The sequence below is a fragment of the Bos indicus x Bos taurus genome, chromosome 7 (assembly GCF_003369695.1).
Source record: "Bos indicus x Bos taurus breed Angus x Brahman F1 hybrid chromosome 7, Bos_hybrid_MaternalHap_v2.0, whole genome shotgun sequence".
In the NCBI taxonomy this organism is placed as follows: Eukaryota; Metazoa; Chordata; class Mammalia; order Artiodactyla; family Bovidae; genus Bos; species Bos indicus x Bos taurus.
The window spans coordinates 105,715,887-105,737,436 of record NC_040082.1 but is presented as its reverse complement, the minus strand read 5'-3'; the positions used below and the strand labels follow the sequence as shown (position 1 = coordinate 105,737,436).

At 62.9% G+C, this 21,550-nt stretch overlaps 2 protein-coding genes across 21 annotated transcripts; one reads left to right on the top strand and one right to left on the bottom strand.

Annotated features, from left to right (window-relative positions):
• Nucleotides 1-1,311: 1,311 nt before the first annotated feature.
• Nucleotides 1,312-4,581, top strand: ISYNA1 (inositol-3-phosphate synthase 1). The gene is made up of 11 exons (XM_027548283.1): nucleotides 1,312-1,421; nucleotides 1,528-1,656; nucleotides 1,809-1,970; nucleotides 2,335-2,467; nucleotides 2,550-2,743; nucleotides 2,931-3,080; nucleotides 3,162-3,377; nucleotides 3,489-3,653; nucleotides 3,740-3,853; nucleotides 3,929-4,146; nucleotides 4,272-4,581. Exons 2-11 carry the CDS (start codon nucleotides 1,537-1,539, stop codon nucleotides 4,471-4,473), a joined length of 1,674 nt encoding a protein of 557 aa, XP_027404084.1. The 5' UTR covers nucleotides 1,312-1,421; nucleotides 1,528-1,536; the 3' UTR covers nucleotides 4,474-4,581.
• A 271-nt stretch (nucleotides 4,582-4,852) lies between these two features.
• On the bottom strand, nucleotides 4,853-21,533 carry SSBP4 (single stranded DNA binding protein 4). 20 transcript variants are annotated; one of them, XM_027548304.1, is made up of 18 exons: nucleotides 20,259-20,590; nucleotides 11,940-12,012; nucleotides 11,496-11,557; nucleotides 11,324-11,408; nucleotides 8,404-8,493; nucleotides 7,972-8,037; nucleotides 7,696-7,755; nucleotides 7,541-7,610; nucleotides 7,331-7,398; nucleotides 7,179-7,249; nucleotides 6,808-6,853; nucleotides 6,686-6,721; nucleotides 6,531-6,585; nucleotides 6,373-6,443; nucleotides 6,215-6,293; nucleotides 5,832-5,860; nucleotides 5,602-5,709; nucleotides 4,853-5,239 (listed from the first exon to the last, which is right to left on the bottom strand). In XM_027548304.1, exons 1-18 carry the CDS (start codon nucleotides 20,315-20,317, stop codon nucleotides 5,210-5,212), a joined length of 1,158 nt encoding a protein of 385 aa, XP_027404105.1. In that variant the 5' UTR covers nucleotides 20,318-20,590; the 3' UTR covers nucleotides 4,853-5,209. The 20 variants fall into 20 exon arrangements, with proteins under 20 accessions (XP_027404105.1, XP_027404086.1, XP_027404093.1 ...); XM_027548285.1 differs by lacking the exon at nucleotides 20,259-20,590 and adding an exon at nucleotides 13,985-14,345 and having other exon boundaries at nucleotides 5,486-5,709; nucleotides 6,808-6,880; XM_027548292.1 differs by lacking the exon at nucleotides 20,259-20,590 and adding an exon at nucleotides 13,985-14,334.
• Nucleotides 21,534-21,550: the final 17 nt, after the last annotated feature.

Here is a 21,550-nt window from a genome sequence, read left to right as displayed (position 1 = left end):
CCCTCGCATCCAGCCCTTTTTCATCTGCCCCTGAAACCAGTCCCCCAGGTTTTTGTCTAGGCAGCTCTTCATATCTTTCTTTGATAAGATGTCTTCATGATCTCAAGACTGTCCAGCAGCCACCTCTTCCAGGCAGCCTGCCCTGTCCACCGCTGCCTCTCAGGTCCCTCTGGTTAGGAGTGCGCCCCTCACTGCTCTTTACTTATTCTTGGCTATGCTGGGACCTCATTGTGGTGCTCAGGCTTTCTCTAGTTGTGGCGAGCCAGGGCTTCTCATTGCAGTGGGGCTCTGAAGCGCAGGCTCCGTAGTTGAGGTGCACAGGCTTAATTGTATTGTGGCATGTAGAATCTTCCTGGACCAGAGATCCAACCCATGTCCCCTGCATTGGCAGGCAGATTCTTAACCCTTGGGCCACCAGAGAAGTCCCCCCAGTTCACTTCTGACTCCCCCACAACTGGAGCCCCTTGAGGGCAAAGTCTGGACTAGTTTTAGAGCCCCCATTCCCCAAGGCCAGACTCTGACCATGTTTCCTGCAAACGTTCCCAACTATCCACCTTTTGGGTCAGTTCCAGGGGTGGAAACTTTCCAGCCGGAGGAGGCCGCTTGTTTTGGAAAGTTCCTGGGGGAGCCGCCCCCGCCCGCCTGCCGGGTTCCCACGCTCCTTTATCACTGGGCGCTTAGAGGGGCTCAGAGCTGTGCAGGCCTAGCTCCTCCCAGCTGGCCGCCTCTGCCCTGCCCATCGCCTTCCCTCGCTTCCCCACGGAGCAGTCTCTCCCCCCGCCCCCACCCCAGGCCTGCCCTTGATAGGCTTGCTAGCCTTCCTGCTACAGGTGGGGGCACCAAGAACTCACAGCCCCCCCTTACTCCCTCTCCTTAGTGGAAAGTGACCGCTGCTCAAGAAGGGGGAAGAGGAGGGAGCCTGAGCTGGAGGAGTGTCACGCTTTGAAATCCGATTCCTCGCTTAGTCTTCTGCCTCAGTTTCCCGTGTCTTAGTTTCTCTAGAGACTCCTCCTCCTCCAACCCACCAAATAATGAGTTTCCCAGCCTAACTCAAACTACTGCCTCTGCCTCCTGGCTGGGGCTTGGCGCTCCCTTAGAGCTTTAAAGTCCTCTTTTGTACAGTGGGGATAGGCGGCCGGGGGTCCTAAGTGACTCACGCGGGCCGAGTTAGGGCCGGGGGCCTGGGGCCCAGGTTATTTGCCCGGCCGGCCAAGAACCAGACAGCGGCGGAGGCTCGGGACCAAAAGGCCTCGAACCCGAGCCCAAGGTCGGTGCGCGCCCTCCCCCCGCCGCGAGCGCCCCTCCTCCCGCGCGCGGGCGGAGCGAGGGGCGGAGAGGGGGTGGAGCCGCGGCTCTTTTCTCTGGAGTTCGCGCGCCCGGAGCCCTAGCCGTCTGCCGCTGCCCCAGCCGACGCTGCATCGGTGAGTGCCGCCCCGGGAGGGGTGCAGGCTCCCTGGGGACCGAAGTCGGCTTGGCCCGGCCAGTTCTTAGGACCCCGCTGACCTCCTGCCAACCCCGCGCTCCCAGACTATCGCGATGGAGGCCGCAACTGAGTTCGTGGTCGAGAGCCCCGACGTTGTCTACAGCCCCGAGACCATCGAGGCGCAGTACGAGTACCGGACGACGAGCGTCAGCCGCGAGGGCGGCGTCCTCAAGGTAGGCGAGGGCCCGTCCGGCGGGCCACAGGGCTGGGGGAGTCAGGGAGCGGGGAGGGAGCGGGAACTGCCCAACGTCTGCGACCCCCGGCCCAGTAGTAGCGAGCGGGGAGGGGCCTGTGGCTCCCGGCTTACCCCGCTGCCCGCCCCCAGGTGCACCCCACGTCCACGCGCTTCACTTTCCGGACCGCCCGGCAGGTGCCCCGGCTCGGGGTCATGCTCGTCGGCTGGGGCGGCAACAACGGCTCCACACTGACCGCTGCCGTGCTGGCTAACCGACTGCGCTTGTCCTGGCCCACGCGCACGGGCCGCAAGGTGGGGGGTCGGGTGGGGCTCGGTCGGAGAGAGGGCTTCGCTGGAATCCCTGCGGCGGGGGAGGGGCTCCAACGGAGGAGTGGGCCCATAGGGGGCGGGGTTTCTGGCTGCGGGCGGACTCCAGGCGGGGCTTCCACGGGGGGCGGGGATTCCTCAGGGGTCTTTCGGGGGCGGAGCCTAAGGTGTGGGAGGGCTTCAGGGTGGGACCTCCCGAACGGAGCGGCTTCCGCCTAGGCTTGGAGCTCCGAGGGGAGGTGCCCAAAGGCAGGGCGGAGCTTTCGGGTGCCGGGCGGGGCCCTGGCCGGCTCGAGGCCCTCCCCACGCCACGCCCACCTTTCACTCAGCTCCCACTGCCGCCCCCCAGGAGGCCAACTACTACGGCTCACTGACGCAGGCAGGCACTGTTAGCCTGGGCCTGGACGCCGAGGGCAAGGAAGTGTTCGTGCCCTTCAGTTCACTGCTGCCCATGGTGGCGCCCGACGACCTCGTGTTCGACGGTGGGCGGAGCCCTGGGCCGGGGGTGGGGCGGGAGGCGGGGCCGAAGCTTGGGGCCGGGCCGAGCTTGAGGGTACCCCCCAGGCTGGGACATATCTTCGCTGAACCTGGCGGAGGCGATGCGGCGTGCACAGGTACTGGACTGGGGACTGCAGGAGCAACTCTGGCCGCACATGGAGGCCATGCGCCCGCGGCCCTCCGTCTACATCCCGGAGTTCATCGCAGCTAACCAGAGTGCGCGCGCCGACAACGTCATCCCGGGCACGCGCGCGCAGCAGGTGCAGCCCCGCCCCGTGCCACTTGTCCTTCCCAGCCACTTGTCCTCCCCACCCCCCGCACCTGCTCTCCCTCTTTTGTCCTCCTGCTCCCATCCCGAGGGTCCAGCGCACTTGGGAAACTGAGTAGCCCAGGCCTCCACAGGTCGGAGGAGCCTGTACAACCTCCCCTTACCTTCCCCATCCCCAGCTGGAGCAGATCCGTAGGGACATCCGCGACTTTCGGTCCAGCGCCGGCCTGGACAAAGTCATCGTGCTGTGGACAGCGAACACGGAGCGCTTCTGCGAAGTGATTCCAGGCCTCAATGACACTGCTGAGAACCTGCTGCGCACCATCCAGGTGGGTGCGCCCAGGGGCGGAGTGGGATCAGGGCCAGCCCCCAAGGACTCCTCTGTGCTGACTGGCCCCCTCTGCCTGCAGCTGGGCCTGGAAGTGTCGCCCTCCACACTCTTTGCCGTGGCCAGCATCTTGGAGGGCTGTGCCTTCCTCAATGGGTCCCCACAGAACACGCTGGTACCCGGTGCCCTCGAGCTCGCGTGGCAGCGCCGCGTTTTTGTGGGTGGAGACGACTTCAAGTCGGGCCAGACCAAGGTCAAATCTGTGCTCGTGGACTTCCTTATCGGCTCTGGCCTCAAGGTGTGTGGGCCTGGGGGACTGCTCAGCTCAGGAGGGGAGGCCTGGACCCCCGAGGGCTGGGCTTGTGTGCTGCGAGGCCTGCAGCTACCGCGGGTCCCCTTGTCCCCCCAGACCATGTCCATCGTGAGCTACAACCACCTGGGCAACAACGACGGGCAGAACTTGTCAGCGCCCCCACAGTTCCGCTCCAAGGAGGTGTCCAAGAGCAGCGTGGTGGACGACATGGTGCACAGCAACCCGGTGCTCTACTCGCCGGGCGAACAGCCCGACCACTGCGTGCGTGGGGCGCGGGAGTGGGGGCAGGGGCCGGGGCGAGGGCGCGCCCAACCGAGGGCCCCGTGTGACCTTGTGCCGCCCCCCAGGTGGTCATCAAGTACGTGCCATACGTGGGCGACAGCAAGCGTGCCCTGGATGAGTACACATCGGAGCTGATGCTGGGTGGTACCAACACGTTGGTGCTGCACAACACGTGCGAGGTGTGGGGCGCGAGGGGGCAGGAGCAGCGGGGCGGCCGCCAGCCCGGCCCACCTCCTGACCCGCTGGCCCCCTAGGACTCGCTCCTGGCCGCACCCATCATGCTGGACCTGGCCCTGCTGACTGAACTATGTCAGCGAGTGAGCTTCTGCACCGACGTCGACCCGGACCCGCAGAGCTTCCATCCGGTGCTGTCACTGCTCGGCTTCCTCTTCAAGGCGCCACTTGCACCACCCGGCAGCCCCGTAGTCAATGCGCTCTTCCGCCAGCGCAGCTGCATCGAGAATATCCTCAGGTGTGCCCCAGCCTTGGGGGTTCCCGTCCACGGCCCGGATGTCCGCTGGCTGGGCTGTGCACAGGGCCTAGGGACTGCACGGCAGTCTCCGGGTCTGGCCCCGCTGAGCCCTGATCATCCCCCAGGGCCTGCGTGGGGCTCCCGCCGCAGAACCACATGCTTCTGGAGCACAAGATGGAACGCCCTGGCCTCAAGAGAGTTGGGCCCTTGGCCACCACCTCTCCGGTGCTTTGCAAGAAAGGATCTGCGCCGACCGCACCCAATGGCTGTACTGGTGATGCCAATGGGCACTCGCAGGCTGAGGCACCCCAGATGCCCACCACCTAAGGCCATGGCCTTAGGAGTTATGGCTCCCCCATAGCTCCTGCCCCCATTGATTCCCAGGACCCGACCCTTCGAGGCCCCCTGAAGACAATAAAGCAAGTACCACTATGAGCCACATCTGTATTCTTGGCGCCTGCAACCCTAAATCGGCCCAACTCCAGCCCCGTCTCCATTTTTTATCAGTAGACTTCTACCTCCCCTTCCCAACTGTTGTCCCTACCCTCCCGAGCTTTCTAGAACCGCCCCCCCCACCCCCACCCCCACCCCGCCCCGTGGGAGGAGGGGAGAGGAGCAGGCGGCTTTGCCTAACCACAACACTTGAAGGCTGGGCTTATAAGTAGGGTGTGGCTGCTGCAAGCCAAAGAAGAAATTTGAGACCAGATACCAAAAACCAAAATCAAGTTACATTTATTGATGGGGCCCACCCCTGCTGTCCAGGGGAAAGGAAGGTTCCCCAAGGAGCGCCCCCCAGGACAAAATAGAAATGACGGGAAGGGCCCAAACAGGAAAGAACATCTCTGAGGTCCTTGTGTGTTTGTTTATATATATATATATATAAAATGAATGAGTCCTTGGCGCGGGGCCTCCCAGCCATCCAAGCCTTGACTGGGAGTCCAGTTGCCCGCGGTGTGACCTCAGACCCTCACCCTGCGGACCACCCGAGCCCCTGGACCGTGGCCCCGGGCAGGGGCGCTGGGCAGAAGCCGAGGCCGGCAGTGGGCAAGGGTCTGCGGCCCCATCACACGCTCATGGTCATCCCGGGGGAGTACTGCGGAAAGACGAGGGGGTGGCGCGCGGGGGCCGGCTCAGTTCCGGCCTAGGCTGGGACCCGCCCCCCGGGGGGAATGGGGGACAGGGCGGTGTGGACAGGGAAGAGGAAAGGATCAGGTGGCGGTGCGTAGGGGAAGCCACGGGTCCCAGGGCTAGGGGTGGTAATGTGGACAGGGTGGTGAGATGGGGCGGGCCGGGGGAAGGGGAGAGGAGGAAGGGAAGGATGCCGCGGCCGCCCCCCCACCTGGCCCGCCGCGGTCACGGTCTTGCTCTGGCCCCCCGGCCGCCCCGCCGGGGTCTGCCCGCCAGGCCCCTCCGGCCCGACGCCGCCGCGGGGGGGGAGTCGACGCAGTCGCTTACGCTTTCGCTCGGGAACGGGTGCAGGAAGGTCCCGGCGGCCGCCATCTCGCCGTCGTCCCGCGGGGTGCCCGGGGTGTTGCTCAGGCCGGCCACGGCGCCGGGGGAGCTCTGGGGGCGGCCGCGGTCAGCGCGAAGACTGGCCGCGCGGCCCCGCCGGGCCTCTGCTTCTCCCACCCGGCCGACCCCGCAGCCCCACCCCCCCCCCCCCCCCCGGAGCGCCGCCCCCTCACCTTCGGCAACCCGTCCAGATCGCCCGAGCCTGTGGACCGACAGACGGCGGACACGCGGCTCAGACGCGCCGGCGCCGGCAAATCCGCTCCCCTCCGCCCACCTCAGACGGCCGTGTCCCCTCCCTCCGCCCAGCCCATTGGGAGGGCCCAGATCGGGGCAGGCATCAGGACTGGCGGCCGGGCCTCCCCACAGTTTAGATGCTGGATCCTCCCCCAGCGCAGCCGGTCACCCAGCAGCCCAGACAAGCAAAGGCGCCTTCAATACCCGGCCAGCACACAGAGGCGGACGGGCTGAAGGAGGCCGCCAGGGGGCGCACGAGGCTCGCGGAGCAGCGGGGCGGGGGCGGGTGTGTGGGTGTCGGTGTCCCCGGACGCCCACTCACCCAGGGATCCGTTTACGTGGTGAGGCTCCATCGCGCTCATGGCGGCCATGGGGCCCTCCGGACCAGGGCCAAGCGGGAACTGCAGGCAGAGAAACAGCCTGGGCCTCGGGCCACCGGCTCTCCGCCCCCCAACCAACCCTCTCCCAAGCCCTACTTACATTAGCCCTGCCGGCGCCCGGCCCGATGGGGTTCATGATGGTGTACATGTTCTCGCTAGAGTTGGTGGAGTCTGAGACAGCATATGAGTGGGCGGGGTGTCAGAGGGGCTTCCCCCACCAAGCACACCCCTCCCTATGCCCTGTTCAGGCTGTCGTACCTCCAGGGCTAGGCATGATGGGGGTTCCAGGGGGCCCGCCTCCTCCTGGGGGTCCCTGCACAGAGGGAGGCACAGACGGTGAGAAAGTCCCCCCTTGTGTCACCCCATAGCCCTTGCGCTCAGGTCCCAGGTGTCCCAGCTTAGGCCCCACTCACCGAGTAGCTGCCGGGGGAGGAGGAGGAGTAGGGGATCTGGGGACAGAGGCAGCTGTGAGCAGTCCGCCCACTCCACCACCCCACCTGCTTTTAATCACCCCACACCCGTCCGGGATACTCACCGAGTTGCCACTGGGGCTGGCCCATGGGCCGCGCACTCCGGGGCCCCTAGAAGAGACAGTGGTGGCCCCGGGTCTAAGCCCGGTGGTACCCTGTCCCCTACCACACTCCCTGACACACCTACTCTGCCCCACGTGCCCTCAGAGCAGCAGATGTTGGCCGGGAAGTAACCAAGCATAGCCTTCAAATTCCAGGCCAGCCTTCAAATCCCAAGCCAGCCATGGCTCACAGATCTTTGAGCCTGAGCTTCCCCACCCAGCAGTGAAGTCAACAGTACCAGGGACTGCCGTGTGGGTCTGCCTCAGTACACCCAGCCCGTGAAGTGGGGTGCTGCCCATCTGGGCTCGCTCCTATGGGTCCCTGAGGGCCTTACATGTTCATGGTGGGCAACCCAGGGCCAGCAAGAGAGTTGGGTGGGGGCCGCATGCCACCTCCTCCGTAGCTCTGCGAAGGCAAAGGGGCCGTGAGTGCAGGCTTAGCGGGGGCAGCCCCTGAAACTCCCCAGTCACCTGGGCCAGCCCTTACCTGGGGCCCAACGCTGGTCATGCCCCGGGGAGGCGTCACCCTCTGCATGGGGCCCATGCTCGAGTGCCCTGGGGGCAGAAGGAAAAGCGGGCTCAGGTCTGGACTATTTCCCAGCGTGGACACGCACTGTGCTGGCGCGGGGGGTGGGGTGGGGGGGGAGGGGGTGGTCCTGGTTCTGGGGTCCTGATTGGCTGGAGCTTCCCTACTTACCCTGAGCTCGCGGGGAGGGCTCCATGGTGCCAGGGAGGAGGGGCTGGGAGCCGGGGAGGCCCACGGGAGGCTGCAGATGGGGAGTGGCAGCACTGAGTGGAGGTGCCCCCACCCCGGCCCAGCTCCTGCCCCCCCTCCCCACATCCCTCTCTCACCTGACTCGGCATCCGCAGGGTGGGCCGGGGGCCCCCTGGGAACCGCGGTGACATGAAGGGCTGGAAGAGGTGGGCCAGGGGTCAGCACCTCCCCCCACCTGCCCAGCCCTCAAAACTACCCGGTTCCTGCTGCCGCCGGGCCCCCAGCCTTCCTCCAGCACCAGCCAGCATACCTCAGCCCGCGGTGCTTGGGTGTGTGGAGCTCAGCGGTACGCGCCCAGGGGCCCTGGGGAGGGGTGTGCGTGCGCGAAGGGGCGGGGCGTTACAGGTCCTTACCTGAACATGAGGCCCCATCATGGGGGCGTTGGGATTGTGGGGGGAAGGCTGGGAGCCGGGGGGGCCCTAGGAGGACAGAACCAGGCAGGTTGGGAGGAGCGAGGTCACGCGAAGTTCCACGGTTTCCTGTGGCTCTGCTGAGCCTGGCAGGGCAAGGGCGGGGACGCCGTGGAGGCAGGAGAAGGGGCCAGCTAGCCCCCTCTACGGGACCCTAAAGGTAGGGTTATGGGCAGGACCCCTGGCTCAGAGAGCCAGGCTTTGTGGCCCTAAGCACCCTGACACAGAAGCAGTCCTAGCGCAGAGCCCCCGCCCTCCTTGGCACTGGGGCCCAGGCAGCTCCGCCCCTCTCTCTGGCCCTACCACGGACCGCACAGTACATACCCACCCTGTCACTGCCCACCCAGGGAGACAGGGGTGCCACCCTGGCTGTACCTGGAAGAAGCTGGGTGCCATGGGGCCTGATGCCATTGCATCACTGGGGGCCATGCTCCCCATCACCGGGCTTGGGGCCGCTGCAGCACTCTGCAGGAGCGGGAGAGATGGCAAGACCCAAGTCAGGTCCCTTTCTGAACCAGTTTCTTCTCTTCTCCCCAGATAGCCAGCCCCACAGAACAAGGAACCCAAGCCATCTAACTACTCAAGCATGGAAGGAGGGGGGCTAACACTGAAGAAAGAGTCCTTGTTCCCCCCCAGGCTTAGCAGCCCCATATGCTGAGTGGCTCTAAGCAAGGGCTCTGCCTCTGTGCTGCACTCATGACCTGCAGGTGATCAGGGCCCCGACCTGCTGAGACCCCAGACTAGGGAGGAGGCCAGGGACCCCAGCCCCCCGAGAGTCTCCACCCTGAGGATTCTAGGGGTCTGAAAATGCCGTCTGCCGAGAACTCCAGTGTGTGCTTCATCCTTCTAGCACAGGCTTGTTCTTTTGGTCTGAATCCAACTTCAGATGGGTGGGGGCACAGTCCCCCACTTCCAGCCCATCTCAACCAGCCCTGAATCCTTCTGGCTGGCAAGGCAGCTTAGCTGGGCCCCCAAGACCCCTCAAACCAACAACAAAAATCAATAGGCAGCTTGGAAATGAACCTCCCTCCCAGAGGGTTCCTTCTTAGAGCAACTGTACAGACCACTCCCCTCCTCCTCCAGGAAGGAGGGAGAAGGAAGAGCAGCACTCCACAGTGCCTCTCTAGGCCCCACCACCACCACCCATCTCTCTTCAGATGGAGGAGGGGACAAGACTGGGAGCCTGAGAAGGGAGTTCTCCTGTCTGCCAAGGGTGGGGATGCTGGTGGCAGGCCCAGAGTTGGCAGGGGGACAGGCTGACAGGCCACTTCCTCTGGCTGGTTCCAAGTCCCAGGCTTGCCTGCCTTTGGGGCCCACAGAGCAGGGGGAGGGGGCAGAAAGAGGCCTAGTCTTCAGGGCAGAGGAGATCCATCAAAGGACAGGGAAGGGGGAGGACGCTGCAGGCACTCAGAGCGCTTCTCCTGAGGCCCCTTGACGCGTGTCTCTCGCTGGCCGGAGGGAAACAGCTCTGGGCCCTGCGTCTGTCTACCCTCCCCAGCCCACAGGGAGGGCAGCCGCACCCCCCCCCACCCCCGCCCCCTTCTGAGCCGCGGCAGGCGGCGCCAGAGCATTTCCTGGTCGGGGAAGGTGGCTGGCGGTGCGGGTGGCTGGCTTTCCAGACCTTGAGGTGTGGGGGTGGGGAAAAGATGGGGCTCCCCAAGTCTAGGCCTTGAAGGGTTAATCCGGGTGGGACGGGTCGGGCCCACTCTTCCCGGTGGGTGACCTGAACTGGACCCCCCACGTCAATCATCCACCCGGAGGCACCAGCCGGGCCCGCGTTGCCATGACGACAGGCTGGGCGCGCTACCGTTTCCTGGAGACGCCGAGGTCGGCCCCCAGCCCAGAGGCGCTAACTGAGCCCCCTCAGAAGCTGGGGGGTGGGAGGGAGGAGGGAGCCCCGACTGCGAGGGGGAGGCGGCAGGACGCCCCTCACCCCACCGCCACTAAGTGCGGAGGTGGGGCAGAACATGCAGCCGGCTCCAGTCTGCTGACACAGGGACCCTGTCACCCCGGAGCCGAGCCGCGGCCGGGGCGCCGCCCCCCTACCTTGACGCGCCCTGCTGCCATGGTAACCAGCGTGCTCCCGGAAGCGCGCTCACTCCTGGGAGACCGCGCACTCTTCCCTCCCCGGGGGACGTGAGGGCGGGGACGAAGCCGGGGGCGGAGAGGGAAGGGCGGGCTGCTCAGCCCGGAGGAGGAACAGAGCCCCAGGGACCCCGCAGAGGCACAGGGAGGAGTGGGGTGCACTGGGGCGAGGGAGTCGGACCCACGCCGAGTCACACGAGCACACAGCTCCAGACACGTCTGTTACCCCCGTTCTGGCCGGACCACAACAAGACCAGTGGAACCTGACAGGGGTGAACAGCAGTGACCGCCCCTCCCGTAAATGCGCATACAGAGTGCCCGGGGCGTCTTCGGGGACACGGTGAACCCCGGCCTTTTCGGATGCACCTTGGCCCTCCTGTCCTGGGGGGGCCCTCTGTCGGGAGGCGGTGCCTGGTGTGGGACTCCCGTTAACTGCAGAGAGGGAGGGTGGAGGAAGGGTGGAGGGGGCACAGCGGAGCGGAGGGCTAAGGACGTGAACGCGCCGGCTGCAGGGGGAGGAGGGAAGGAGGAGGGGGGAAGGAGGAGGGGGGAAGGAGGAGGGGGGAAGGAGGAGGGGGAAGGAGGAGGGGGGAGGACAAGGGGGATGTCTCCGCGGCGCTGGGTGAGCAAGCCCCAGAGACCAGGAGGAAGAGGGTAAACGCAGGGGGCGGCCAACGCCTCCCACGTGACCACACGGTGCCGCCGGCCCCCTCTTGTTACCCAGCCTCTGCTCTGGACGACACTGAATTCAACTTGCACCGAAACCCGAGGCCGAAGAGGTGAAGAGAGCAGCCCCAGTCGCCGAGCAAGGCTGGGAGGTCTGCCAAGCTAGGCCTCTCTAGCGCCAGGGTGCACCCCTGCCTGGGCCCCCACCTCAGAAGGCTAGCGGGGAGGGGGCCAGCTGTGGGGGACGGCCAGCCCCACCCTGCACACAAAGAGGCAGGGAGGCAGAAACTGGGGTTCTGTCTATCGGGTTCCACATGGGGCTCACAGGAGGGGAAGCAAAGGAGGGGCTGGGCTCCGGAGGGTCTCGGGCTTATGGGGACCCGCAGGAGCTGGGTGCAGTGGAGGAGCATAGGACCCCCCACAAAAGCCACAATCTCAGGTCAAACCCCATAGCCCGGCCCACTTGCCCACTGGAGCCCCTCAGAGCACAGGCCCCTGCCCACGCCCACGAGCCCTGGTCCCAGCCCCTGGGGCGGGGACTCACGTAGTCCTGGAAAGCCTTGGCTTCGCTCGAGTGCTCACACGCCTCTCTGCGGTCGGGCGCTGCACAGTACAAGTCCCAGAACACGCTGTGGGCGGCAGGGGGGGGAGATGGTTTCCCCATGCGCCCCCGCCCAGCCCCCCTCCAAGGCCCGCCCGCACTGCCTCGCACGCACCACCACCAGGAATGCAGGAAGCCCGGGGGCTCCCCCAGCGTAATGTTCTTCTCCCATCGGATCTGCAGGGGAGAGGAAAGAAGGTGAGGCACTCACTGCCCAGCTCTGCCTGACACCCTCCCCTCCCAAGAGGCAGCGCCAGCCCCGCTTGGGGGCACAGGGAACAGTGGGGCAGGAAAGCTGGGGGCCAGAGCCAGGGAGCCACAAGGAGGGCAACTTGGTGAGGAGCCCAGTGGAGAAGCGGGAGGCAGATCCTCAGATGGATGGACAGATGCCAGGATGCCCATCTGTGGGCCCAGCCCCAGCCCAGCACTCAGCTTCCAGGGCATGACCTGACCCTACCACCAGAGACCTGATAAAAAATGGGGTAGGGAGGCCCCCAGGGTGTGGGGGCTGAGGAAGGGTCTGGCTGTGGGGGGTCCCTGCCTGGCTGGGCCAGCTTACCTCAGACAGGAAGGTCTGGGCTGACTTCTGGGCACCGACATGTAGCAGGTACTCATACACGTACAACGCCAGCCTGCAGGCGGTCAGGTAGGGGCCAGGTCAGAGGCCTGGGCCAGACTCAGTGCCCCGCCCCAAGGGTCCCTGGGAGGGGCTCTCAGACCAAGTACCTGCGCTTCCAGCCAGCCTCACTCCCTCCCCTTCACTGGTCCCCCGCTGTCCCGCTCCCCCACTCCTCAGAAGAGATAGACGGCCTCCATGCCAGTTGCTCAGCCTGACCACCTCCCACATCAACACCCAGCCTGCAGGCCCCTCGTCTAGGCAGCCCTCCTAGGAGTCCCCAGACCCACTTCCAGGTCAAATTCTGTTCTGTTCAACACCCCCTGATGGACCAAGTCCTGGGCCCATCCCACCAATCCCGAGACCTCCGAGCAGCCTTGACCCCAGAGAGGCCCTCTGCTTGGAGAAGGGCTCGTGGGCTCCATTCCAGACTATGCTCTGGGTAGGGCCTCCCAGCAGGCACCCTGGGCCACGTGGCCAGGGGCCAGCGCCTAGTACATGCCCAGCCTCAGCTGCCGAGAAAAGAGAGGGGCTCTCTGACCTGAGGTCTTCCTCCTCCAGGTCTCCCTGGACCCCTGTCCTTCTCTAGGGTCAGTCTGCACCCACCAGTGGTGGCTATGACACACCCGTGCCAGCCCCCTAGGAGGCTCTGGGGCACGGGACGTAGGGCCAACAGTGCCACTCAGCTGTCACAACACCGCCTTGTCCAAACGCCCATGGCGCCCAGCACCCATGGACACAGCAGCTCGGCTACTGCCCCGGCCAACAGCACGGGCCACGCTCCAACCAGCAGCACCACTCGGCCACACAAGGAAGCCAGCCCATCCATGTTGCCTTCCAGGCCTTCCATCCTTAGCCTCCGCCACCCCTCAGTCTGTCTTCCACACCAGCCAGCAGAGGGACAACTCCCCACCCACTGGGCTCACCCAGTCACCCTCTACCGTCCCAGCCCCTTGGGGTGCCCCCAGGGTCCTCCACTGCCCAACCAGGCCCCAGATGGGCTGAGGGAAGTCTGGGTCCGAGACTGGAGGCTCCCCGAGGGCCGGCCTGAGGTTGCTCTGGTGAAAGCTGGAGCCCTTCCAGATGCCTGCCTTCTCAGCTGGCCGCCCTCCCCTGGCTGGCAGCCCCATCTTAAAATAACCTTGCTTTGACTCATGCTCCTGTTTTCTCTAGATTTTCCTAGCCAGGCTGCTCAATCCTCCCATCCCAGCCCCTTCAGCAGACCACCCAGGCCCCGGACCGCAGCAAGGTCCTTCTGTCCCAGCCCCCGCCCCATGGCTTCCACCCTTGTACTGGACCTTCTTCCTTTCTTCATCCATCCATCCCTTCATTCATTCAACACACGTTCACGCAGCGCCTCCCTGAGTAGTGACCACCACAGACTCCTGTCCTCCCAGAGGCTACCAGCTTGCAGGGAGAGATGGAGGAGCAACAATTCAAAGGAGAAGGTAAGCGACCTGGTGGGCTGGAAGGCGGTACATGCTACAGGAGGACGAGGGGGGCTGTTAGGGAGTCAGGGTGGGCAGCTGGCCCAGGGCAAGGTATGTCCGCAGCTCGCACTGTACCCCGAATGTGACAGCCATGGGAAAGACAGAAGCGGGACGCTGAGAGGTAGGATTTGTGGGGTTCACGTAGTTCTGAGTGTGGGCTTCCCCCAAGACTAGCCAAGGTCCCCGCCTTGTCATCACACTCCTCTCAGTAGCTCCTCAAGGCCCAGGCGACCCCAGGTTCCAACATCGCACCCAGCAGTCCTCAGCATCCTCCTTCCTCCGGCCCAGTGATCTTCCTCACCCTTCAGCCTCGGGGCTCATCTGTCCAACTCACTCCCAGAGCCCGCTCCCTTTCTAGAGGCCCCCTGAGCCTTCACCAGTGGTCTGCATCCGCCTGGTTGCATCCGCCCGGTCCAAGCCCATCAGTACAAGAATGAACACAAAAAGCCGATGGGGCCAGAGCAGAGCTGACCAGCTCCAGCCAGCTCACTTCCTCACCTTGCAGGCAAAGACAGAGGCTGTGAGAGGCCCAGCCGACCCGTCACCTCGGCTGGGCAGTGCAGGGAGCAGGAAAGGCAGGGGCATGAGACACCCAGAGACAGGGAGCAAGACAGGCTGCCCCAGCAGGGAAGCAGGGGGCTGCAGTCTGCTACCCCCAACCCACCCCAAGGGCAGAGGCTCTCCCAGGGCTCTGGAGTCCTCTGAAGAACATGCTGGCTCCCACCAAGGGGTCTACGCCGCCAGCCCACCATGTCCTTCTCCATCGCCTCTCACCCTCCACCCTCAGGGTGGCATGTGACCTAGGACACAGGTCCGGGAACCCACCCCTGCCTGCTCTCCTCCTCTCTCCCTGGGTGGCCTCCCCTCCTGCTCGGATGACTGACTGCTGCAGCTGCCCACAGGCTTGCTCAGAACTCAGTGTCCACTGCCCACTTGGTATCTTAAAGGCCCAGCCCCACCCCAGCTTCTTCTCCTCCCCTTCCCCTCCTATTCCCCAACCTGGGTGGTCTGAACACACAAGTGTGCAGTGCAAGTGTGAAGACCCACCCAGCTATCCCCCAGAGATCACTACGTTTTACCGAATTTAGGGGAAACAACTTGAGGAAAAAGCCCTCTCTCCTCATCCTGAGCCTTCTCCCTGCCTTCCTCCACACACTCTGGGTCCAGGCTGCCACCATCACTTACCTGGACTTCAACAAAGGCTGCTTCCTTCCTTCCCCACCAGCACTCTGCACACAGACCCTCCCCTACTGCCCCCTCCCACATACATACACTGACCACTCACTACTTCTCCACCCCAGGGCCTTTGCATAGGCTGTTTCCCTGCCTGGGGCACTCCAGCTAGAGACCCTCATGGCTCCAATGTCACCTGTAAGAGACGTCATTATCACTTCTAACCCCAGCCCCGCTCCAGTCTCCCCTCGCCCCCCATCATTTTATTTCTCTCTGGTTTGACACTGGGCTCTCCGCTTACTGCCTGCAGCCTCCACTGAATGTGGCTTTGGGCGGGCGGGGACTTCATCTCGCTCTTGAGCTTACCTAGCACTGGGCCCTCAGCCATCCAGAGGAATGGACCCTGAACCCCTTGGGGATGTCGGGAAAGCGTTGCAGAAGGTAAGCACCTACTATTCTGATGTTAAGGATTTGGAGTTTTATCCCAAAAGCACAGAGAAGCCAGAGAAGGTTTTCAGTTTTGCTGAAACCTAAAACCTTACATGCTCTGTACTTTTCATTTTCATCTGGATCAAGTCTCAGAGAACTGGGAGCATTTTGTTTGCCTGAAGCCTTTGGGGGACCTCCAGAGCCCTCCCCTCTGGGGCGCTTCTGGCTTGGGGGGGGGGGTCCCTGTCCAGGCTTTGAGCGGGGTTGTGGGAAAGGGCCAGGGCTCTGGGTTCAAATCCCGGTCCCGCCCCAGCCCTGGTCAGCAAATGACCTACAGAACGAAGAGCCCATCCATCGGGGGATCCCCGCTTCAAGAGGGCAGGGGACGGGAGGGAGCAGGGCCTCCCTCCAGAAGGACCAGTGACCTGGAGCATGCGGGGTGCCTGGACTGGGAGTGCTTATGGGGAGAAGTGCCCATGGGCCTCCCTGCAGCTGAACATGGAGTAGGGGCAGAATGGGGTACTGGAGCCTCCCAGACTGAAACTCAGCAATGCCACCTTCATTATCAAGAACTGCCGTAACTGGCCAAGAATTGAGGTAACAGGTGCCCCCTGCTCAGCTCCCCCTCCCCCAGAGCCCCTGGAGGTGTGTGCCGCTGGGGGCTGGGAGCAGCCCTCTACTCAAGGCCTTCGGTCACCCCTGCACCCTCGCCTAATCCGTCACCAGTCCCACCTTCGCCCTTCAGGGACTCTCACCCACACGTTTCCTCCCGCCTCTCCACCACCCACAGGGCCAGGGCTTCAGCTCTCCAGAGGCCCCCTCCTCACCAGCCTTCATGGTATGGCCTTCCCCCCACCCAGCAGCCAAAGGAACGACCCCCACTCATAAACTCCACCCCAGCATTTGCCCCCAGATACCGCCTTCCCAGAAGGCTCCCCTGTGTGGCTGGCTCCGCTCAGCCTTTCTCAAGAACCTCTTCCCAGGAACTCCTCTCCAACAAGGGTGCCCAGGGCCACACCTGGATGCTCAGCTAGGGATGGGACAGACACACGGTCATTCCCTGATCCACTGGGAAGACGGTCGAACTACTTGAGGTGACATGCTCATATCAAAACAAATTCTGGTGGAAAAACACACAAGATGCCCAGTGACACTGACCACGACTGTCGTTCATGGAACTATTCTAATCCCAGCTGGCAGCGCTCAGAGTGTCCCAGAAGCTAACGTTGTTTAGACGTTGCCCCCCAATTTAGGACAATAGAGCCTCTGGGGCTGGAAGGGGGAAAGGATGCCAAGAGGACATAGGAACCTTCAGCTGTCCCTGTCACCTTCGTCTCCTTATTTAAAAAGACCTGAAACCAATGACTAAACGCAGGTGCTCATTCTGGGTGGGAAGTGCTCCGGGGACCTCCCTGTGGGTTGGTGTTCATCATTTACAGAAGGAGAGGCTGTGTCTCCCTGCAGGCAGCCCACTCAGATCCCACCTCCCTCCGGCCCACCCTGCCCTCCCCTCCCCTGTACCCTCCGGCCCACCCTGCCCTCCCCTCCCCTGTACCCTCTGGACCCTGCAGTTGCCACTGTGTGCCTAGAGCCCCGAGTGCACAATAAGCGTCCGCTCTCTACCCAGCCTTGGGGTCATTTTGGAGAAGAGATTCTTCCGGCCAGAAGATGCCAGACAGATGACTGTCTTTCTGGCCCCCTCTTATCTAGCTGCACAGTTGTGAGGTTGGGCTCCATTTCCAAGCACCCTTAAGCAGGAGACTTTTTAAAATTGACACCTGTCTTCTGCCCAGGTTGGAAGCAGGAGGTGTCTGACCACCCCACTCCTGGAGATCCTGGCACATCTCCAGCCATCCTTGTACCCTGGCTGGGGTCTGGGGGCTACCACTCTCCCGGTGGGAATGGTCTGCTTGTTCAGACATGTGCTGGGCTGAGTCTTGGGGTGTAGTGAAAGGCAGATGCTGGCCGAGAAGAAGCCCACATCCTAGCTAAGAGGTAGGTGAGTTACTCCACAAGCTGGTGGGGGGATCTGGTGCTGTGCGATTAAGAAAGTGAAGTGGAAAAGTGGGTGGTAGTGAGGTGTGGGAGGGATCAGCTATGTGGAAGGTCTAGAGGAAGAGCCGTTTACTAAGGGCACAGCAAGCACAAAGGCGCTGGGGTGAGGCCGGGCCAAAGAGCTGGGGCTGGTACCCAGGGTGGGGGCGTGCCATGTGGGCTGGAGAGGTTTGTGTTTTAAAGTACGCTCCAGCTCCTTTGTGGAGTGGGGCTTCTTGGGGGTCTGCCGGGGGGGGGGGGGGTGGAGGGCCAGGAAACCTGGGGGAGGCAGGCACAGTTATCTGGAACAGAGCTGATTGTGGCAGCTTAGGGGACGGCCGTGGAGATAAGAGAAGGGAAGAGACAGGTTTGTACCATATGTAAAATAGACAGCCAATGGAAATTTGCTGTGTGACTCAGGGAACTCAAACTGGGCTCTGTATCAACCTAGAGGGGTGGGATGGGGTGGGAGGTGGGAAGGAGGTTCAAGAGGAGGGGACATACATATACCTATGGCTACTTCATGTTGATGTATGACAAATCAAACCAATATTATAAAGTAATTAATTATTCTTCAATTAAAAATAAATCAATTAAAAAAAAAAAAAGAAACAGGTTTGAGCTGGGGAGGAGGGCTTTGGAGTTGAGTTTCAACCCCACTGGACAACCCAGGGGAGATTCTGCTTCTTTGAATCCAGCCTCAGTTCTTGGCCAGGGAGGGAAGAGGGGGTTATCTGAGTTCTTGGTCCCCCTCCCCATCATTTTTGGCCCGAGCTACCCTACACTCAGCCATTTCTTGTCAGGAGGGTCCAGCAGAAGTGCTGGCTTGGAGACAAGGTTTTCTGCTGCAAAAAAAGTTAGGAAGACAGCAGATGGTGGCATCTGCTTCACTGACGGGGATGATGGGCTCTAGACAGGAAGGACCCCATCGAAAACTCAAGTTCAGGGGCACAGGAGAGCTCTTTGAAGCGTGGGGCTGATACACTAGGGAGGCAGACTGGGGGCTCTGAGCCCGGTTCCGTCTCCCATTTGAAATGCGGACAGCCTTGCAGGATTCTCACCAGGGCTTGGGGAGAGGCTGCAGGCGGAGCATCTCTCACACACAGGCCACCAGCAACTCAGCTACTTCCATCTCTGGCCTTCGTTTCCTCCTCTGTGTAATGGGGTGAAGGGGGTTCCACTGCTCAGGTCCTTAACTCTCCAGGCCTGTTCTTTTCTCCCTGATTTCACCTTCCTGCCTCCTCCTGCCGTTCTTCTCCTTCCTTCTCTGGCCCCTGTCCTGAGCCCCGTCTGGCTCCCCGTCCCAGAACGACGTCTGGGCCAGCCTGTCCTAGCAATGGACTTAACGTCTGCTGGGTGCACAGATGGTGGGTCCCTGCCCTTGGGGGTTCACAGCACACAGTGGTGACTGCAGGATCCAAGGAATACAGGGGAGGGAAGGCAGGGTGGGCGAGGGGGAGGTAGGGTCTGAGTAGGCTGCCTGCAGGAAGACACAGCCTCTCCTGTAAATGAAGAACGCTCCAGCTTACAGGGAGGCCCCAAGAGCACCTCCCACCAAGACCTAACTAGCGCTTGCATTGGGTCATTAGTTTCAGATCTTTAGATAAGGAGATGAGGGCTTCCCTGGTGGTTCAGTGGTTAAGAATCCACCTTGCAATGCAAGAGACACCGGTCTGATCCCTAGTCTGGGAAGATCCCACATGCTGTGGAGCAATAATCGGTGCACCGCAATGACTGAGCCAGCACTCTCGAGCCCAAAAGCCCCAACTACTGAGCCTTCAAGCTTTGCTTGTCCTCAGCCAAGAGAGAAACGGTTGCCCAACTGTAAGAGATGAAAAGCCTGCATACTGCAATAAAGAGTAGCCCCTGCTTTCCACAACTAGAGAAAGACCCACCACAGCCGAAAAATAAAATAAGTAAATAAAGCTTTAAATAAGGGGATGAAGGTGACAGGGACAGCTGAAGGTCCCAGTGGGGGCGGGAAAGGGTCCCAATGTCAGCCCAGGCAGGAAACACAGGACAGGAGAGGGCCCGTGTTTAGGGTCCCTTTTCACTGCCCAGACTTTCAAATCCTCACTCTTGCTGTGTCCCTTGAAGAGTCATCATGGGACCTCTCCCTGAGAACCCAGTCTCCTAATATCTCCAGCAACTGGTTTCCCACACTAGGTGGCTTGACTTCTACGATCCTGCAAATCGGCCCTCGCAAGCCTTCCGTTTTCCCTGGCACTATAACAATATCACAAACCACCATTGGGCGCCCTTGCTGTGATAGTCACAGGTCCTAGCACTTTTCAAAAGCTCCCTAAACCTAAGAAATGGAACTGTTATTATGTCTGCATTTCTCAGGATAAAGAGTGAGCTTAGGAGGCTGTACTCCCTCACCCAAAGTCACACCACAGGTAAGTGGCAGTGCCAGGAGGCAGGCGCAGCAGCTCAGCTACCACCCCACTCCAAGAAGCTCGAGCGCCCCCAGCCCCTCATCGCAGAGTCTGGGAGTTAGGTTCCTGTCCCTCTAACAGCCAGAAAGCATCTGCCACCCAAAGCCCAGCGCCATGCCCAGAACAAGTGGGCGCCCCAAGACCGTGAGCCCTGCGGCTTCCCTAAGGGCCCCACCCAGCTGCCCCAGGCCCCGCTGGACAGGTGTCTTGTGGGGGTGGGCCCGCCGCCCCTCAAGCTTTCACCAAGGAGCGGAGTAGGGGGCGGGCAGCAGAGTGGCCAGTATCGCCTGCCCGGGAAACTTCCCCCAGAGGAATCGCGAGCGCGCACACCGGTGGCAACCTCGCACACCCAAGTCTCGACGTCGGGGAGGTCTCGCGACCCTTTAGTACCCCTCGGATCTCGCGCGCCCCCGCAAATCTCGCACCCCTCGGGTCTCCTGCACCCCTTCTACTCTCACGACCTCTCGGATCTCGCGTGTCCCCTCAAATCTCGCGACCCCGTAAAGCTCTCATGCCTCTCGGTTGTACCGCGCTCTCACTTAGCTCGCGACTCCCCGAGCCCCTCCGGTCTGGCGCACCCCCACAAACCTCGCTCGGACCCGCACCCACGTGCCCCACGCGATGCCCGCCCGCATTGGGGCCCACGGAAGCGGCGCGGTCGCCGAGCCCCGCCCCCGGCTCCCGACCCACCGACTCACTTCTCTCGTGCCTGGCTGTCGGAGGGCACGGCGGAGCCCTTGCCCCCCTTGGCGTACATGCTGCTCCGCACTGCCGCCGCCGCCGCCGCCGGGGCCCCACACCTGTCAGGCGGCGCCGCGGGCCGCGCTCCCTGTCGCCATAGCTACCCCGCGCCCCGGGCCTCACCGCCCTGAGCCCCGTGCGGGCATCGCGGGCATTGTCCGCGCGGGGGAGCTCCAGACGGCGGCGGCGGCAGCTCCAGCTTTGGCTCCGGCCGCGGGTTTTATTTTCTTCCTCTCTTCCCTCAGCGCGGGCTGTTCCGGGAAGCGCGCGCCCCCTCCTCCTGCCGCGCGCGCCCCCGCCCGCCGCCACCCCGTCGCCCGCGGGCGCCGCTCTTAAAAGGGCGATGGCGGGAGCGCGGGTGGGTCCCGCTGCCGGGACCGTGGGCCGGGCGCGCACGCGCACTGGCCGCCGCGGGGGGAAGGGGCGCGGGGCTACACACTCTGAGGGCGCGAGTAGGGACTGCCACTCGAGGACGAACAACAGGACACAGCTGATAGCTGCTACACACGCAGCGTCCAGATAAGCCCAAATTGCACACAGGAACACAGCCACACACTTAGCTGCGGCTACACTCGCCGAACACAGGACTCGTGAGTCCGTATGGCTGCTGGAGCAACTACCGATAGCCCCATAAAGCTACAGGCAGTCACACTGGGTGTATCGCCCCCGCAGAGCTACCCACACCCAGCACGGGAGGGAACTGCCATACACATAGCCCGCCTTCGGGACACACTGTCATTCACGTAGGTATACACAGCTCAAAGAGTGGCTGTTACAAAACACTGCAACACACTCCACACTCACATAGGTACTGAGCCACACGGAGACACGCATAGGCACCGCTATGCTACAGCTTCCAACAGCTGTGCAAAGAATCCACGCAGCTACCCTGGGGCACACCGTCGCAGCCTCCTGAGGGCTTCACACAGGGACCTGGGGTCTCACCGAGCCAGAGATGACTCAGTCACGTGCAACACACAGTCACACAACACAGATACACGCAACACAGACACCACACGGACAAGATGCTCCTGGGGTATCCAGGCCACCTCCTGGGAACTACCCCGCACTGCCTCACAGTCACACCTGTTGTCAGTAGCAGTGCTGGGTGACTTGACTGGGGCACTTTCGCTGGCTCCACCTCTCAGCCTGTCCCCGCTGTGAATATTCAACCTTAATAGCACCTCTGCAGGAGTCGGGGTGCAGGCAGTAGGCATCCCATTCTCCCTCCTAGGACCTCTCTTCTCTC

Bases quoted from the DNA above. Each gene is read 5' to 3' on its own strand.
- ISYNA1 (XM_027548283.1), top strand. From the start codon at position 1,537: ATGGAGGCCGCAACTGAGTTCGTGGTCGAGAGCCCCGACGTTGTCTAC. The intron at 1,657-1,808 runs GTAGGCGAGGGC...GCCCGCCCCCAG, and splicing joins GCGAGGGCGGCGTCCTCAAG to GTGCACCCCACGTCCACGCG. The intron at 3,654-3,739 runs GTGCGTGGGGCG...GCCGCCCCCCAG, and splicing joins GCGAACAGCCCGACCACTGC to GTGGTCATCAAGTACGTGCC.
- SSBP4 (XM_027548284.1), bottom strand. From the start codon at position 14,250: ATGGAGAAGGACATGGTGGGCTGGCGGCGTAGACCCCTTGGTGGGAGC. The intron at 8,494-11,323 runs GTGAGTCCCCGC...CCGCTCCTGCAG, and splicing joins CCAAGGCTTTCCAGGACTAC to AGTGCTGCAGCGGCCCCAAG. The intron at 7,756-7,971 runs GTAAGGACCTGT...CACCTCTTCCAG, and splicing joins TGATGGGGCCTCATGTTCAG to CCCTTCATGTCACCGCGGTT.